This window comes from Crotalus tigris, unplaced genomic scaffold (genome assembly GCF_016545835.1).
Source record: "Crotalus tigris isolate CLP2741 ecotype Arizona unplaced genomic scaffold, ASM1654583v1 scf7180000024339.11422700, whole genome shotgun sequence".
Taxonomy (NCBI): Eukaryota; Metazoa; Chordata; class Lepidosauria; order Squamata; family Viperidae; genus Crotalus; species Crotalus tigris.
The window spans coordinates 8,225,772-8,241,425 of record NW_024100509.1 but is presented as its reverse complement, the minus strand read 5'-3'; the positions used below and the strand labels follow the sequence as shown (position 1 = coordinate 8,241,425).

The window sequence follows — 15,654 nt, the reverse complement described above, 5'->3', positions numbered from 1 at the left end:
CCTGGCGGTTCTCGCCGCACAGCTCAGGTTGGTACCAGTCCGCGTTCAATGCTACTTGGACGATATCCTAATCCAGTCGTCCTCGGCACTGAACGCCCGATCAGACGTGGCACTGACGATCAAGACACTCCAGGATCATGGATTTATGATCAACTTCTCAAAGAGCCATCTGAACCCAGCAAACCGTTTGCTCCACTTAGGCGCAATAATAGACACCAACCAGTGCCGAGTTTTCCTGTCTCAGGAGCGTCAGCTCAGCATACGTACGATGGTCACCAGGGTGCGCAAGGAGAAACGTGTAACTCTGATCCTACTGTCACAGCTGTTATGGAAACTGATCTCATGTATTGCCATAGTGCCCTGGGCCAGGCTTCATACGAGACAATTGCAGTGGTTTCTACTCCCTTACCAGAAACGGGGTGTAGCATGTTTTCCTCAGAGGGTGCGAGTCCCACCACAGACACTCACATCCCTCATCTGGTGGTTGTTCCCAGCATTGTCCAAAGGATCCCTGTTCAGAGAACCGACTCGGGTAACCTTGACCACAGATGCCAGTCTGTTTGGATGGGGGGCACATCTGCAATCCCAATTCGCCCAGGGGCGGTGGTCCCAACAGGATCTCAAGAAAAATATCAATTGGTTAGAGCTCAGAGCCATACACCTAGCACTTCACCATTTCCACAAGAAGTTGGCGGGCTGCCACGTGCTGGTTCTGACAGACAACGTGGCGGCAAAGGCCCATGTCAACAGGCAGGGCGGCACTCGATCACGGATTCTAATGTCCAAGGCCCAGTGTCTGGGGTCATGGGCGGAACAGAATCTGTTGTCCCTAAAGGCAGAACACATCGTGGGTGGAAAACGATCAAGTGGATTTTCTGAGTCGATCTACGATAGATCATTCGGAGTGACGTCTACATCCCTGTCTCTTTCGGGAGATAACTCACCGTTTCGGTCGGCCCAAAGTCGACCTGTTTGCATCCCCAACAAACGCCCAGCTTCCCCGGTTTCTATCTCGGTACCCATCCCAGGGTTCGAAGGGAGCAGACGCCCTCCGTAGCCCTTGGCCAGCGGGCCTTCTATATGCATTTCCACCCCTTCCCTTGATCCCGGCCATCATCAGGAATCTGTTACAGGAACGGGCAGAGCTAATTCTTGTGGTCCCATATTGGCCGAGGCGTCTATGGTTCGCGGATCTCGTGAACCTTGCCATGGCCCCCCCTTGGCAAATCCCTCCAGAGAGGATAATGCTAATGCAGGGAGTCATACGCCACCCGGACCCGCAGTGGCTACAACTAGCCGCCTGGTATCTGAGCGCCAGTTCCTGATGTGTGGATCTTACTCTTGAAGGGTGATAGCTATGATCCAAGCTTCCAGATGGCCAGCGATGAACTAGATCTATGATGCCACTTGGAAGAACTTCTGTGACTGGTGTACCTATAAGGGTTTGTCTATCTCTTCTGTCACTATTCCAGTGATTCTTGAATACCTCATGGATGGAGTGGATAAGGGCTTAGCACCCAACACCTTGCGTAGACAGGTGGCCGCTCTTTCCATGCTGTTCACCTGTGCCAACACCACTCCATTGTCCCATCATCCCAGGGTCTGGTCCTTTATGAAAGGAGTCTCCAACACCAAACCTGGTAGTACACAGGTATCCATCTTGGGAACTACCTCGGGTTCTGCAGGCACTCACTAGGTCTCCCTTTGAACCTATAAGGTCTTGTTCTCTTCACATTTTGTCCCACAAGGTGGCCTTCCTAGTAGCCATCACATCGGTGAGGCGCGTGTCAGAGCTGGTTGCTCTTTCAGTTAGGGAAGACCTGTGTACCTTCTATCAGGACAGAGTGGTGATGAGGTTAGATCCCTTATTCATTCCCAAGGTGAATACACTGTTTCACCGGGCTCAGGACATTGTACTACCAAACTTTTGTCCCAATCCTTCTCACACACTAGAAAAGCAGTGGCATTACCTAGATGTACATAGGGCATTGCGTCATTACGTTAAGAGGATAGCTTCCTTTCGCAAATCGGAGGCATTGTTTGTCTCTTTCCAAGGGACAGAAGGTTTCCTCCTCTACTATAGCCAGGTGGATCAAGGCCTGTATCTCTCAATCTTACCAAGCTTACTCTTTACCTGTCCCAAGCCGCCTGAAAGCGCACTCTACTCGTAGCGCTTCCACGTCGGCGGCGTGGCAGACTCAGGCATCCAAAGAGGACATCTGTAAGGTGGCTACGTGGTCGTCCCCTTCACCATTCATTCGCCACTACAAACTCGACAAGTTTGCTCCTGCAGAGGCCGCTTTTGGCCGTCGGGTTTTACAACAAGTGGTCCACTTCAGCAACAACACTTAACCAACCTGCTTCCCACCCGTGGGATCATAGGGGCTTTGGTATGTCCCATCTGTGCATTCTACATTCCTTTACATGCTGGAGAAGGGGCGTTGTCTTACCTGAACGCCTTTTCTCAGCATGAGGAATGTAGAATCCACCCCCTCCCTGATCATTACTAGCAGTTAGGTTAGTGTCAGCAGTTCGGAGCCATCACGTCACACAATCATTCGCTTCGCCCTTTTGAAACTGGGGCATGGTCAGACCCTGCAGAGACATGGCAACTTTGATTGTTTGGTCTGATTGGGCTAGAAGACTAAATCAACCCATCTGTGGATTCTACATTCCTCATGCTGAGAAAAGGCGTTCAGGTAAGACAACGCCCCTTCCAGCTGATTGGCACTTCTGGGCTCAGCAGAAGTGCCAGGATCAGTGCTACTTTCCAGATGATTGGTGCTTCTTCAGGGCTCAGCAGAAGCACCAGGATGAGCGCCGAGCTCCAGCTGGAGCCTTGCGCTGATCCTGGCACTTCCACTGAACCCTGACAGCCCCGAAGAAGAGCTGATCCTGGCACTTCCGCTGAGCCCTGACAGCCCTGCAGCTCCAGCCATCTCTCGCTCAGGCTTGTGCGGTGTTGCCACTGGTTCAGCTCATTCCCCTCCCCCGCTACTTTTCTAGGATGGTTGTGTACCACCTGCCAGGTGCCAATGTACCACAGGTGGTACCCGTATCACTGGTTGAAAAGCCCTCCCCTAGACCAAGGGAGATTGCAACTTATTTTTTGTTTCTTCCATTTGTGAATAATCGCACCAACTGTTGTCACCTTCTCACAAGCTGCTTGGCGATAGTCTTGTAGCTCGTTCCAGCCTTGTGTAGGTCTACAATCTTGTACCTGACATCCTTGGACAGCTCTTTGGTCTTGGCTATGGTGGAGAGTTTGGAATCTGATTGTTCTGTGGATAGGTGTCTTTTATACAGGTAACAATCTGAGATTAGGAGCACTCCCTTTAAGAGAGTGCTCCTAATCTTAGCTCGTTACCTGTATAAAAAACACCTGGGAGCCAGAAATCTTGCTATTGATAGGGGATCAAATACTTATTTCACTCATTAAAATGCAAATCAATTTATAACTTTTTTGAAATGTGTTGTTGTTTTTTTGGATTTTGTTGTTATTTTGTCTCCCACTGTTAAAATAAATCTACCATTACAATTATAGACTTATCATTTCTTTATCATGGGGCAAACATACAAAATCAGCAGGGAATCAAATATTTTTTTCCCTCACTGTAAAAAACTCTGCAACTGTTTGCAAGTTCGGGGAGCCTGCCATTAATAAACTTCACTTTCCCTGGCTCCATTTCTACTCCTTCGCACAACACCCTATACCTCAAATAAGATTTCGATTGCGCAGTCTATAGGACGATGAGGGGGCAATGTGTCACATTCCTTCTCACTGAATACCTTGTTTATTATTATATTTTTACAGGTAGTCCTCGACTTACAGTCATTTGTTTAGTGACCGTTCAAAGTTACAACAGCATTGAAAAGTGACTTCTGAGTGGTTTTCACACAACCATTGCAGCATCCCCATGCTCACGTAATTAAACTTCGGGTGCTTGGCAACTGGCATGTATTTATGACAGTTGCACTGTCCCAGGGTGATATGATCACCATTTGCAAACTTCCCAGCTGGCTTCTGACAAGCAAAATCAGTGGGGAAAGCCAGATTCGCTTAACAACCACATGATTCACTTAACAGTTGCAGTGATTCTTTTAACAGTTATGGCAAAAAGGTCATAAAATGGGACAAAACTCATTTAACAACTGTTTTGCTTAGCAATAGAAATGTTGGGCTCAGTTGTGGTCATAGGTAAAGGACTATCTATATTAGTTTTAATGTTTACTTGTGAACAGCCCAGAGTCATTAGTAGTTGTGTGGTATATAAATTTAATAAAATAAATAACTGGTATTACTTCTACACTTACTCAAGAAGGCAAACAGAAAAAAAATAACATTAAGTAATCATATATACTTCATTAGCTTTATAATCCCATTTCTTCTATTTAAAAAGAAATAGAAGTAATAAAGGGAGGGAGATGGGCAGTTAAGTAATATTAAATATAAATAAAATGAAAATGAAATGAAAATAAATAAAACAGAACCCTTTATGGATTCTTTGTTTACATATTATCTGCGTAATCAGCAAAGTACAGTTGATTATATCAAAATAAAAAATATTCGTTATTGTACAACTTGAAAGCCTTGCATACTTCTGGACTATAATAGTGACATTTATTTCTGTTGTATTGGGTTTTTTTCCTCTAGCATTCATCTGTAATTATGAAGCATGCCAGTTGTTTGGCTACATAACAAATAGCTGTGATAATTTGACTGCATGTTGTGATCTGTAGTGAGCATCTTATCATTTTCTGCAAAAGCATTGCAGTATATTGGCTTGGGGATAAGGGGAAGAAAAATAGTTTACAACATTCACTGTTATTAATTGCATAACAGCTAATTTATTGCCTGCAGCATGCATGTATTTGACTGATTCTTTCTTCTTTTTCTTCTTTTATCTTACTTCAGATGTTCATCAAGTATATAAAGGTTAGCAATATCTTCATAATATTGAAAGCCTAAAGCCATGAGTACACTTTCTGGCTCCGCACACTAATGCATGAAAAGAACAGAGCCTGCCAAGATTCCTTCTGTTGACTTTATGTGAAGTTTTATTTTATCTTTACTTTATACAAGTACTATTAATTAATTTTTCACTTTTCAGTTATTAAATACTTTTTATTTTTCAGGTGGAGTTGGTATCGCATTTTGGATCAGAACATTTCTGTCCTTTAAGCCTTATAAGGTATTAATGAAAAATATTTCTATTATTAAGCTAAATATGTGAATCCAGACAACACATTGTTTATTAAGCACTAATGATTTGTAATTATATATTTATATACATACACACACACACACACACACACACACACATACACACACACACACACACACACACACACACACACATATATATATATATATAAGATTTCTTCTTACAATATTTGGGCCGACAGGGTGCATCAAAATGCTTTTTATATCCTTAAAACGTATTTCTGTTTGATGATATTTACAAATATTATTCGTTTAGATGAACCAGTTTTTCAAGGCAAAACTATACAGTATTTTAATATATAAAGATCAGTATGAAAAAGTTGAAAAGTCAAGTCTGTTGAAAGATCCAATCGGGGTTGCTGTAAGGATCCACTTCAATCCACATCTTAAGAAAGCAGGACTCTTGGAAATGGTCTCTTCCAACATGAACTTTTATTAAAAGAAACTGATAGCGGGCATGATAGGCAGGATCTGAGGGATTCCCTCACAAATCGATGTTTTAAAGTGTCTCTAAGCAGCCCCCCCCACCCCACAGTTCTTCCGGGCGATTCAGACCGCGGATTTCTAGGTGTTAAATTCAGGAGAGATAACATCGATCCGGCTCCGTTGGCATGATCATTCAGCATCTCCTCACACAGATCCCAGATGCTGCACCTGGTCAGTAAGGAGGAGAAGTTCAGAGGCGCATAGGATGAAAGGCAAATGGCTATATTGTTATGGTTAGCAGATCTGAAGCGAATCAACAAAAGGTTACTTTGTAGTGAATAGAGGAAGTGAAAGTAATAAAACCCCCATGCATACCCCTCTCCCCCTTAGTAGTATGACAGGATCCAGGAGAGAGTAAATTTGGTTTTATATCAGAGAAGATAGATAGAAATGAAATATAACTGGATTCTGACATCCTGCCCCCCTTAAAAATAAGAGAGAACCACCTGTAAAGAAAACAAAACAGGTATAAAAGTTAGTCTGGCTTGTTAGGATACTCTGTATGAAACTTCTTTAATAGCTTTGGGGCTCTGACATGACGTTTATGGACCCACTCATTTTGTGAGGCAGGGAGGTGTTTCTATGCTACTAGGTATTGAATTGTCCCATAATATCTCCTAGAGTCTAGGATTTCCTTTATTTCAAAGTGTTGTTCTCCTTCCACCATGATTGAAGGTGGTGATGGGGGAATTTTTGGTTGTATGTGTGACTGTTCTCTTTTCACCAAATTGCAGTGAAAAATTGGGTGTATTTGCCTGAGATTTTTTGGGGTAATTCTAATTCTACTGTTACTGGGTTTATGATTCTTTTAATTGGAAATGGTCCTATATATTTTGGTCCACGTTTTTTACATGGTTGTAGGGATTTTAGGTATTTTGTAGACAAATACAACATTTCTCCTATAATGAATGGTATAGGCCAGGGCTTTTCAATCTTTTCACCCATTGTACCACTTTTAGGATATGGCAACATCCGAGTACCACCAGTCGCCTAGCAAGGTGTCAAAAACTTGATGACCCCCCAAAAAAGGAAAAAAGTGATAAAGTACAGGTAGTCCTCGACTTACAACAGTTCGCTTAGTGACTGTTCGAAGTTACAGTGACACTGAAAAAAGTGCCCCCAAGACACAGCTGAGCAAGACACCTACCTGCCCACCTGGTGGCGCTCTTCCTCCTGTCCGAGGTTTTCATTGTTGTGAGCATTTCTGTTGAGAATTGGCAGCAGGGGTGGGGGGTGGATGTTTGGTTTTTATTCCCCCCGTCTGCTGGGTGGTTGCAGCAAGGTTTGGTCACTTCACATGACCCTGGGACACTGTGACGATCATAAATATGAATCAGTTGCCAAGCATCTGAATGTAAATTACAAGACCCTGGAGATGCTGCAACATTCCAGCTGATTGGCACTTCTTCTGGGCTCAGCAGAAGTGCCAGGATCAGTGTTGCTTTCCAGCTGATTGGTGCTTCTTCAGGGCTCAGCAGAAGCACCAGGATCAGCTCCAGCTGGAGCCTTGTGCTGATCCTGGCGCTTCCATTGAGCCCTAACAGCCCTGAAGACGAGCTGATCCTGGCGCTTCCGCTGAGCCCTGACAGGCCTGCAGCTCCAGCCATCTCTCGCTCAGGCTTGTGCGGTGCTGCCACTGGTTCAGCTCATTCCCCTCCCCCGCTACTTTTCTCGGATGGTCGCGTACCACCTGCCAGGTGCCAATGTACTACAGGTGGTACCCGTACCACTGGTTGAAAAGCCCTGATATAGGCTCAACCTTTTTTTTAATCTGCTTGTGCTTTGTATGTTTGCCTGGCTTCATCTAGGGGCTTTTCTAACTATTGGCCAGGTGTTTTGTAATTGTTCTATCCATTCTTTCAGTGATGGGATCGCCGGTTCATTTGGGATTAGTTCTGGCATGGGGTTGAAACTTTGACCGGTGGCTACTTGAAAGGGAGTGTAGCCTGTGCTGGAGTGGACTGCATTATTGTGAGGCAACTTCTGCGAAAGGGAGTAGGTCCATCCAATTCGACTGCTGGAAATTAATAAAGCATCTTAAATATTGCTCAAGCACTGAGTTAGATTTCTCTGATTGACCGTTTCCTTGAGGATAATGACTAGATGTCAGTCCCTGAGTGGTCCCTAAAAAGGATAAAAATTCCTTCCAAAATGTAGATGTAAATTGCACTCCCCTATCAGATACGATGCGTTGGGGTGCCCCATGCAATCTGTAAATATGCTGCATGAAAGGTTTCGCTAAGGCTTTTGCGGTGGGAATCTTTTGGCAAGGGACAAAGTGCACCTGTTTGGAAAACAAGTCCGTGACTGTCCAGATGACAGTATTCCCATTGCTTCTGGTAATTCTATTATAAAATCCATGGCTATTTCCCTCCAGGGGGCTAAGGGATTTGCCACTGTTTGTAACAGTTCGGGAGATTTCCCATCCAACCTCTTTGCAGTTGTGCACATTGGGCAGCTGGCCACGTAACTTTCTATGTCCTTTTTCATGGATGGCCACCAAAATTGCCTTTTAATTAAGTGTAATGTTTTTACAAATCCAAAATGCCCTGCTGATTTTGTGTCATGGCAAAGCTGCATGAATGTGACCCTCTGGGTGGTTGGTGTATATAACTTTTATCCCACCCAAGGCAGTCCATCCTTAATTGTGCACACGTGTCTATTTTTCTGGAACCATTCATCTGTTTCCAAAGTTTTCCAGAATTCAATTCCGTTTTGGTTACCCAGCTGCGGTTTTAATTTAGCTTGGGCTCTGGGGGTTACTGGTGCTGCCAGTTGTGACTCCGCCATAAGTGGTTTAGAATCGTTGGCTCACGTGCTGTTATATTGGGGCATGCGAGATAATGCATCTGTCAGGAAGTTCTTTCCCCCCCAGCAAGTGCTTGAGCGTAAAGTGGAATTGGTGAAAATGTTGGGACCAACGGGCATGCTTAAGGTTGAGCTTCCTGGGTGTTTCAAGGCTTCCAGGTTTTTGTGGTCTGTCCATACATGAAAAGGGATCTTACTCCCTTCCAGGAATTGGCACCACGTAAGTAATGACCAATATATCCCATATGCCTCTTTCTCCCACACGGGCCAGCGCTGTTCTGTTTCGATGAGTTTCTTGGACATATATGTGCAGGGTTGCGATACCCCTTCATTGTTTTCTTGTAATAGTACAGCCCCCACTGCCACATCACTTGCATCCGCCTGTATTACGAGGGGCATATCCATGTCTAGATGCTTCAGTACTGGTTCGGCAGAAAAGAGTCTCTTTAATCTTTCAAATGCCACTTGGCATTCCATTGTCTATTTTAGAGGCTGGCTAGGTTTCACTGAGGATTCTACCTTCGTTTTTATTAAGTTTGTGAGGGGCAAATGAGGGAATGAATTGGCGGTAAAAGTTTGCAAAGCCCAGGAAACTTTGCAGCTGCTTTCTTGTGTGAGGTGTTGCCCATTCTAATACTGCTCTGACCTTCTCTGGGTCCATTTCAATGCCCTGTGGGGATATGCGGTAACCCAGGTAGTCTATTCTTTTGTGGTGGAATTCGCATTTCAATAATTTGGCATATAGGTGGGCAGCTCGCAGTTTCTTTAAAACCGCTCTGACTAGATTGACATGTTCCTCTTTGGATTCAGTGAAGATAAGCATGTTGTCTAAAGAAATGAGGACCCCTTTAAATAGGTGCTCCCTTAATACCTCGTTAATTGCATAAATACTGTGGGACCCCCTTGTAATCCAAATGGCAAAATTTTGAAGTGGTAGCACCCTATTGGGCAATTAAATGCAATTTTCCATTCATCCCCTTCCTTAATTCTAACATGGTAATAGCTTCCTTTAGATCTAGTTTAGTAAAAATTCTTCCTTTCGATAGGTGTGATAACATGTCCTTCATGAGGAGTAGGGGGTATAGGTTGCTTTTATTGATTGTATTCAATAGGCGATAATCTACGCATAAGCATAAAGAGCTGTCCTTCTTCTCTCTAAAGAGGATCCGGGCGGCCACTTTAGGCTTGGCAGGTTCGATGACCCCCTTTCTAGGTTTTTCTTTAGGAATCTTTCCATTTCCTCATTCTCCTTTGGGCTCATGGAGTATAGTCTGAGCTTCAGGAGTTTTACCCCGGGGTTGAATTCTATGGCACAGTCCGTGGGTCGATGGGGGGGAGGAACTCATCTGCCCTCTCCTCACTGAAGACTTCAGCAAGATATCTGTATTCCTCTGGTATTTCAGGCAGCCCCTTTTCTTCTCCCATGGATGCTTTTTCTGTTCTTAATTTTGGTAGATCTCCCTTGGGGTTTTAAGTCCGTAGGGTCCCCCTTCAGGAAATTGATTTCTGCTGTCCTCCAATTTACCCAGGGATTCCATTTCTTTAACATTCCAACCCAATGATCATTGGGCATTACATGCCTGGGGTCACTACGAACCTTATATCTTCCTCATGGTTTCCCAGGGATAGGTGGACTGATAAAGTGGCTAGGGTAGCTGACACCCCCCTGCTATGGACCCATCTAACTGGCCAAAGGAGATTGGTTGTTCTAGTCTCCTCACCGGAATGCCCAGATTCCTCACTAGCGTTGGGCTAATGAGGCAGTGGGTGCAGCCAAAGTCCATTAAGGCTTTCACCTTGACAGCTTCGGGCATGGAGGGAATTAATATAGTCACTGTCTTGAGGATGGGTGCGATGGGTCCACTTACCAGGGGTTCAAGCTCTGAGTTGTCGTCTGAGGCATCCACCAGCCCTGCGGTGTAGGCTGCAGTTCCTTCCCCACGTTGAGCAGAAGTTGGGGGTTCCACAGCCTCTATCGCTCTCATGACATGTTCTTTTGGCTTAGCTGGGGAGTTCCTGTATTTACTGGCCGGTGATCTGTCTGGATTGTGCTGGGGGGCTTTGGAGCGGCATTCTACAGCCCGATGCCCCTCTCTCCTGCATTTGAAACAGCCCATTGGCTTCTTGGCCATAGCCGGTGGCTTCACTGGCTCGCGCGTTGGCTCAGGTGGCCAGCGGACCCATGATCTTCCTCGGCGGTGCTTCTTCAGTAAGTCGATCTCTGCTTCCTCTGCCAGGATGTACCATTCGTTAGTGTGGGTCCCCCCAGGGCAGGCAAGAGTCCTACAGGTCGTAATTTAGGCCATCTTTGAAATGGCTAACGAGGATGTCTTCCGGCCACTTCAGTTTGCTGGCAATGGCCGGAATTCTTGTGTATATTCGGCTACTGGTCGTCTGCCTTGCCTCACCATTTTGATTTTTTCATGGGCTTTGCGATCATCCAGGGGGTCCTCAAATCGCCTTCTCAGAGAAGACATGAAACAGTTGAAATTGTTGAGCTCTGAGGCATCGGAATTGTGTAAATTCACCACCTAATCTGCAGCCGGTCTGTCCAGGGCGGATTGCACGATACGGATACGGGCTTTGTCGCTAGGGATGTGCCGGTCGTATTCCTCCATGTAGCTGAGGACTTGGGTTAGGAAAAACCCCAAGCATGTTGGCTCCCCCTTGAATTTTGCATCCAGCGGCGGAAGTCTGAATGGATCGGTACCTTCACCGTCATTGTATTGTCTTCCATCCGGATCACCATTGGCGGGGAGTGGGGGCTGCTGAGGTGGTCACTACTGGATCAGCAGATGTTCCCAGGACTGCAGGTTCCAATTCCCCCTCAGTGTCCCTCCAGCTGCAGCTCCACATGTTGGTGGGGCTGCAGGGCTCAGAATTCTCCTTCCCTAGGGAGCCGAGGGTTCTTTTCATCAGGTTGATAGCTTTCTCTAGGATCCAGTTCGAGTGCTGTGCCCAACTTCTTTCCTTTTCACTCACATGCAGGGATTTCTCCATCTCCTGCTTCCATTCTGGTTGGTGGGGCCCCCTGTCTCAGAGTCACCTTTCTTGATCTCTTTTTCCACTCGCCTTTCTTTCCAACGCCCATTGACCACCAAGGTTTGTGGTTATGCGTCTCCACCACCTCTTCTCCTGAGGAGTATGACATTTCAGATCCTGACAGCTATTCTATTTATTGCACTTATGTGACGCCTTCCTGTTGGTTGATTACTGTATTGCTGGCTGGTGATTGGCTATTATTTACTTGTGCTGCCAAGTCCTCAACTCCTAAGTATGTGATAAGCTGGTGATAAATATTGGCCTTTACTCCTGGGCCTGTTTCCCAGGCTTTAATCATTTCCCTGGCTATCTTTGTACTTGCATGGCCAACAGTCTTAGTAGATGCGAAATTGAATGTATGTCCTTGTTCATTGCAATGTGAGGTTACCAATGAACTTGGGTCTCCTCTTCTGACTGCTTGCTTGTGTTCTTGCAATCTGGTGGTAGCTTCCTTCCCATCTGTCTACATAGTCACAGGGGTAATCCATGCAGAAGATCTGGTAGATTACATTGGAAGTATCTCCCACCTCCAAGCAATCATTGCAATGCATGATTTGTCCTCATATGGTAGCTTCTGGGTGGGGTACAATGCAGATATCAGAAGCTGTGTTCTATTGCTTCCAAAATGTTTTTGATACATGGCGGGATGTGCCATATAGTTGGTCTTATACCTTCTTTCTTCATTTCTCTTCCTTGCATATTGCACAGGCATCTTGTAATAAATGCTTGTGGATAACCATTCTCCCTGAATTGTTCATGTAGGTAGCTTCTGGCCAATAGTTTAGCTTCCTGGGTACTACAGTGGGTTCTCACCCTACCATATAGTGTTCTGACACAACTCTTTTTATGTGATAGTAGATGGTTACTGTTGAAACTAAGACTGCTTGGAGTGTTGGTGGCCTTGTGATAGGCTGTGGTTTCTAGGCTTCCATCTTCCTGTCTGTTGACAAGTACATCTAAAAATAGTAATTGTCTAGCCGTTTCTTCCTCCATTGTGAACTGTATGTCTGGGAAGATGGGGTTCAGTAGGGTATGAAAGTCTTTCAGTGCATTTCTTTTGATAATGATAAACCTGTTGTCCACATGATGGCACCAAAATTTAAGTGTATAGTTTTGAAATATACAGTGTTCTAGTTCGCACAGGACAATTTCTGCAATGACTGTTGATATTGTGGATTCCATGGGTGTCCCTTTTATTTTCTCATACGTTTCCCTTTTGAATGTGAAAAAGGTATGTTGGCAATACTGGAATAGCTTCATGATTTGTGTCCAGGTTAGGTTGGTTTGATTTGTGTTGTACTCTTCTTTTAGTTTTTTAATCTATTACTTTGTATGCTAAGTGAGGAGGAATGGATATAAATAGGGACACTACGTCAAAGGAGACCATCATCTCATTAGGAGCCATATTTAAGCTTTGTAGCTTTGTCAAAAATTGCACAGACGACGTGATTGTGCTGTTTGAGGGTAGGTCAGGAAGCTTAAGCATTGTGCCAGCCATTTAGCCAAGTTGTAGATAGGGGTATCTCATAGCGCTACAATTGGTCTAAGGGAGACTCCTACTCTGTGTATCTTGGGGAGTCCATAAAATCTGGCTGGGGCGGCATCTGTTGCTTTTACTTTCCAACATTCTTTTTCCCTTATATAGTTGTTTTGTTTGGGTTGGCTGAGATAACCATTCAGTTGTGTAACCATCATTCTCATCTCTGATGTCTTTGGTAGCCCATATGCTGAGGAATCATTGAATAGGGTGAATGTCTTCATTTCGTAATCTGTGCAGTTCATCACTGCCATTGAGCGACCTTTATCTGTCAATAAAATAATAATGTCCTGATCTTGTTTCAGGTCTTTCAAGATGCATTGTTCCATTGGGCTGAGCATATTATTTGGTTTGTGTGCGACCAGCATTGCCAATATTTTTTGTCTGATAGTATGTTTTTCTGAGTCTTCTGTTTCTACTCTGTTGAATATGGATTCTAATTTATGCACCACATAAATATGACATATAGAATAGCCCAAAGCACACATTCTGGTAGATAGAAGGTCCCTGAGGATGGACTCCAGCACAAGTCCGAAAGCTTAGAAGACTAAACTTCTGATCTTGGTGACCAACCCAAATTGGATCTTGCAACATTATCCTGGGACACATATACTTGCCTTCATTTGTAGTCATGTCTGTGATAACCTTGACTAGTGACAGCTAGGGAAATGCATTGCACTTCAGTTTTATCAGTATGCTAGGATGAAATTAAGTCTTTTGTGTAAAAGGAAACAATTGTGATTTATTACTTCTTTAAATAGTTTAATTATCATATGATTTACAGGGTGTTTGGAACTAGCATGGTTGAAGAATATGAAGAAATTGCTGATTCACAATATCATTCTGAAAAACAAGAACTGATTGATGAAGATTATGGTAAGCAGTTGCTCATAATTTAAGATTAATTATAATTACTTAATAATTAAGGAAGGACTCACCTGGAAGACTTCATTTCATTTATTTATGAATTAGAGAACAAGCCTGAGTTAAAGAGTAAGTAGAGTAGCTAAAAGAACTACACAAGTGTAGATATTTATTTTTGTAAAAGGAAAACTTTAAGGAACTTACATTAAACAGTTAGAAAATGGATAACTCCCTCTAAATCCCATGTGCACACATTCATATTGCAAAGTTATTTCTACATTGTATTATGCAAGAGTACTGTGATATCTATCACAACATTCAACTTTTATTTACAGAGATGAGCAAGTTTGTGAATCCTCTTTGTTGCTGCCATTAGATTCTTCATTATACAGACTTATGGAAGTAAATCTTTACCCACTCAAAGGAGATCTTTGCAGACTTCATCTGCATTTAATTAAATGAGTTATTTTTATGGTTATAATACATCATAGAATATAGAATCATAGGGCTGGAAGAGATCTCAAAGAAGAGACCTTACATGATCCCGGTTCTGCAATCTAGTTTTTAAAACTTCTGGAGGCAAGCCATTAATTGTGCTCACTGTCAGGAAATTTCTCCATACTTTAGATTGATTCTCTCTTAACAAGCCTCCACCCCTTACTCCTTGTTGAGGATTACCTATAAATAGTATTAGGTGGCTTGGCCTTGTACCGGCCATTTGGCTTGTGCTTATTTTGTTGGGGGGGGGCGTCGGGGGGGATATTGGCTTTAGTCATGTCTGTGAGCTTTGGCTTGTTGATTATTCCCAGGGGTATTTAGAAAATGAAAAATACATTTTGCTTCAGATGAGAAAGAACCATTGGAAGTTCTGAATTGCAAATGCAGCACAGTAGAACTGGAACTTCTTGATAGTAAGTGTTTCAACTGAAACAAAATCCAAGTGGGTGTTAATAGGTGAGCAGGGACACACACATTGTGTCCTTCTCCTGTTCTCTGTTCTCTGCATGGACCACCTACTTATATTTATGTTGCCTTCCTTTTTGCTAGATGGGCACCCATAATTATTACAGAGTTGGTTAGTGGTTAGAGTCTTCATGTGTAAGATGGCTCCGCTCAATAGGACTGAAAATGTCAATCATTAGAACATCCCGAAGACATTCACTCTACAGATACAAAACCTATTATAAAGTGACATAATAAATAAGCAACCTTATACTGGTAAAAATATGCTTTAAAACACATGTCCTAAAATCCTTGTGAAATAGTAATTAAAACTGAATTCCAAAAAATAGATTTCAAAGTCATCCCAGTAAGTTCTGAGACCTAGCTACAGTTTGACAGCTCAATTATAATCCTTGAAGATTTTAATTTCATCTAAAATTAAGACTGGGGACAAGAATTGTTCAACATGAAATATATTATTTTTCTTTCCCTTCCTGCTTTTTAAATGTCCGGCCTGCTTAAGAAACTCAAGAGTTTTCAATTATTATAAAATTCATTTGGTTAATGTTATAGATTTTTGCTTTTTAAAACTATGCTATATATTACTGGGGTATTTAGAGAAACAATGTAGTGACTAAGAAACAAATTTCTGTGGGTTTTTTTAGTAAACAATCACAAAGTGGACCTAGAAAATATTTAAAGTCTATGCCAGTTATCGTAGTACTTCTGCATTCTTTAGTAAGGTCATTGG

At 43.4% G+C, this 15,654-nt stretch overlaps 1 protein-coding gene across 3 annotated transcripts in view; it reads left to right on the top strand.

Annotated features, from left to right (window-relative positions):
- The window catches only part of SUCO (SUN domain containing ossification factor), a 153,597-nt gene that overhangs the window by 60,511 nt on the left and 77,432 nt on the right, over nt 1-15,654 (top strand). For 2 of the 3 annotated variants that reach the window (XR_005554599.1, XM_039325940.1), the window contains exons 12-14: nt 4,916-4,936; nt 5,137-5,192; nt 13,882-13,973. Coding sequence is in view for 2 of the 3 variants with exons in the window: in XM_039325940.1 (XP_039181874.1) it covers nt 4,916-4,936; nt 5,137-5,192; nt 13,882-13,973 (169 nt within the window). In the remaining variant the exon portion in view is untranslated. The remainder of the gene's footprint in view (nt 1-4,915; nt 4,937-5,136; nt 5,193-13,881; nt 13,974-15,654) is intronic. The other variant, XM_039325941.1, reaches the window with a different exon arrangement.